This window comes from Otolemur garnettii, unplaced genomic scaffold, assembly GCF_000181295.1.
Source record: "Otolemur garnettii isolate 467f Iridium unplaced genomic scaffold, OtoGar3 scaffold00032, whole genome shotgun sequence".
In the NCBI taxonomy this organism is placed as follows: Eukaryota; Metazoa; Chordata; class Mammalia; order Primates; family Galagidae; genus Otolemur; species Otolemur garnettii.
The window spans coordinates 1,449,990-1,453,273 of NW_003852427.1; the positions used below are offsets into that span (position 1 = coordinate 1,449,990).

At 48.7% G+C, this 3,284-nt stretch overlaps 1 protein-coding gene across 1 annotated transcript in view; it reads right to left on the reverse strand.

Moving 5' to 3' along the window:
- Window positions 1–2,576, reverse strand: part of WDR82 (WD repeat domain 82) — a 26,531-nt gene extending 23,955 nt beyond the window's left edge. Inside the window, exon 1 of the mRNA XM_003789369.3 lies at window positions 2,134–2,576. Within this exon, the coding sequence (XP_003789417.1) occupies window positions 2,134–2,294 (161 nt within the window). The 5' untranslated portion in view covers window positions 2,295–2,576. The remainder of the gene's footprint in view (window positions 1–2,133) is intronic.
- Window positions 2,577–3,284: the final 708 nt, after the last annotated feature.

Here is a 3,284-nt window from a genome sequence, read left to right on the forward strand (position 1 = left end):
GTATATGGGGCCGGTGCCCTACTCACTGAGCCACAGGCGCCGCCCTGAACTCAGGTTTCTTAACTACCAGGCCACCAACTCATCATAGATCATTAAGAAACAAAGTCAATTAACTGATTAAAGAAAATTCAAAAAAGCATGCCCTGTAGTACTGCACTAAGCTTCCTAATTTAGATAACTGTCTCTGTGCTTAGGAAATCCATGCTTAAGTATTTATGGACAAAGGGGCTTGGTACCTCCAACTTGCTAATAATTCAGAAAAAAAATGCACACAAGTATATATAAACATTTTCCTAAGAGTGGTAAAGCAACGAAAAAATGTAACCAGTGAATCCTATTGGCATTCCTGGAAACATTACTGTAACTTTCTGTAAGCTTGTAATTATATAAAATGCTACATAAGTGAATAAATTTTACGTTATAAAAGCATTTTACTTTTAACAGGACAGGATTTCACTGTCATCCTTCAAAATTATACTATATTTGGATACAAACTATGAAGAAATGCTATCACAACCTCATTTCCTTCTAATGATATACTTCTCTATCATCACATTCCATGGAGAGGTTCTAATCTGTGAATAAGCATTAAACATTTTAAGCAAATCACTTCAAATTCTCACTCAGGGACCCCACAATCCAGGACTCTAGTATCCTGACCCCAACCCAGCTTTAAAGGTTACTCTCTCTTCCAGACCTGGATAGAAATCCATCTACTACTAAGTGAATTAACACTGACTCAAATAACTAAGTATCCTTCCAACTAACAATTCCCTCTCCCTGGGGACCACCACTTCAGTTCACTCTTACACATACAGCAAACAGATCCAGAGCCAGTTACATAATAATTATTCACCAGAGCCCTGGTGGGAAAAATTTAGGATACCATTCTAGCTCACAAAACAATATTACTTTAGATAATCAAACTCACAAATGAAGAGACACTCTCCAAAAGACAGACATAGGTTAAAAAAAAAAAAAAAGGCAAAAAGAACAGCTGAAGAAGGTAGAGAAAAACCTACGATTTCAAAAACTAAGATCTATTACTGGGTAACAAAACGAAGTCTGACAAAACCAGTAACACACTATTAATTCAAACCTCACCAAGCCTACTTGGGGAAGGTGGCTTAGAGGAAATCAAATTTAACCTAAATCAGCTCTGTCTCCAAAGGAACTCAAAACTCAGCAAGGAGAGGTGGGATGAGGCAAGGCTGACAAGGCCCGCAGGGAAAAAGGCAAAGTGCTGTGCTTAGATTTTGGAAAGAGATGCAGCTGTGGATGGCTTGAGATGACATAAAAGTTTGATCAGACTTGGAATTCCAAGTGGACTTTAATTTAGTGTAGTAGTAATAATAATAAAGTATAAGAGGAAACCCTAAATTGTTCTACGATGTTTTCTTTGTTTTAACGGGTGCTCACATTCAGGTTGGCCTGCGACAGCCAAGTTCGTTTGTATCTGGCAAAATGGAGTTTTAGATGTTGTTTGAAAGTTAACTATAAACGTGGGCACCGAGTCTGAAGGAGTTAAGAGAAAGGTTTCCGAGAGGAAGAAAAAGCCAGGGGTCTCAAAGAGGCACAACAACTAAATCCTGGCAGCTAAAAAGTGCAACCTACGCAGCCTGATGGCAGAAAGGCCGTGGGAAGCTGAGGGGTAGGAGATCGGCGGAGTGCCAGGGCTGAATCGAGGTCACAGCGGAGAGAGATGAGAGCTGAAGCAGGAGAGCAACCCCTGCAGACCTGCTTCGGGACTCTAGAGTCGACTGGCACCTTTGATAGCCTGAGGATCGGAAAAAGGTACAATCTGGGCCGGGATGAGTGGACAGGGCGTTTAAAGGTCAAGGTCAAGGTGTGGTTTGGCAAGCTACAGAAGCGCTCTGGGGGACACCAAAGGCAGCCGAAACAATAATGCTGTTATATTATGACTATCTTTTTTTTCCTTTTTTTTTCTTTCTTTTTTTTTTTTTAAAGAAAAGGTCTCCAGGAAGGCTGCGAGGTGGAGGCAACCCTGGTAGGAGCGAGTGCAAAAGAGGCCGGGGTTGAAGTCGGGATGGAGGGCAAACCGCGGCGCCAGTGCTGGGCCACCGGAGGAAGGGAGGGACTCAGACTCGGGCCCAGGGCCTCCGCCGCACTCACTTGCCCTCCTGACAGTCATAGAGCACGATGGAGTCGTCGTCGCTGCTCGAGATAACCGTCTCGCCGTTAGGGCTGAAATCGAAGCAGTTAATCTTGTCCGAGTTCTCACGGAACACCTTGGCGACGCGGAAGCTCCGCAGCACGCTGTCGGTCAGCTTCATGGCGGCGGCAGCTAGAGGCCGCGGCGGCGCAGGGCCGGGGCGGGGCCCGGCGGCAAGGGAGAGAGCGGGCAGGCTGCCGAGGGGCCACCCCTGGCGGGGCAGGCGCCGCACCGGCGGGAGGGCGGCCGATAGCTGGGCTGCTTCCTCCTTTTCCTCCTGCTTGGGCAACGCTCTTCGCCTGGACTGTTGGGCCTAGCTGACGGTTCGTTCTAAGAGCCGCCTCAGGGGCAACCGGCACGTCGCCGGCTCATTGTGTCCGCCATTTTGAAGCGACAGGCAGAAGCCGAGAGCGAGGAGCCTCAGCCGTGGTGCACGCCGGGAGAGAGGGCGGGGCGGGAACTGCCGCGCGAGGCCGGGCGGCGGGGCGGCGGTGATGTCATCGCGGCCTTGGCAGTGTGCTGTGGCTGGGTCGCCCGAGGCGTCAGTTCACTGGCGGGCTGGGTCGCAGAGAGCTTGGTACCCCTAGGACCTTCCCCCGGGTGCCGGAAGGCTGAGACTGCCGGAGAGCCGAGGGTTTTTGCTGGAGATTGCAGCCCTCCGCTCCAAGAGACTTGGGCGCCCCCTGTAGGTGTCCCGGCTCAGGCCGCGCAGGAGTGTATTGCCGGGTATCGGGTACGCCCTAGGAGGCCTGTTTTAGGAATAAATCCGGTGAACAAAATCGCGAGCGGGATTGACCACAGCCCATCACAGCGCCAGTTTAGAGAGCTTCGATTTATTTACTGTTTTATTGAGGTATAACATGGTAGGTTGCACAAATTTTAAGTAGCTGAAGTTTTTTCATTTGGAACTACATCCCCTTGACCACTACCCAGAACTTTTCTTTTCTTTTCTTTCGTTCTTTTTTTTTTGAGACATAGTCTCAGTATGTCGCCGTCTGTAGAGTGCGTGGCATCACAGCTCACAGCAACCTCCAACTCTTGGGTTTAAGCGATTCTCTTGCTTCAACCTCCCAAGTAGCTGGGATTACCGGTGCCCACCACAACGCCCGTA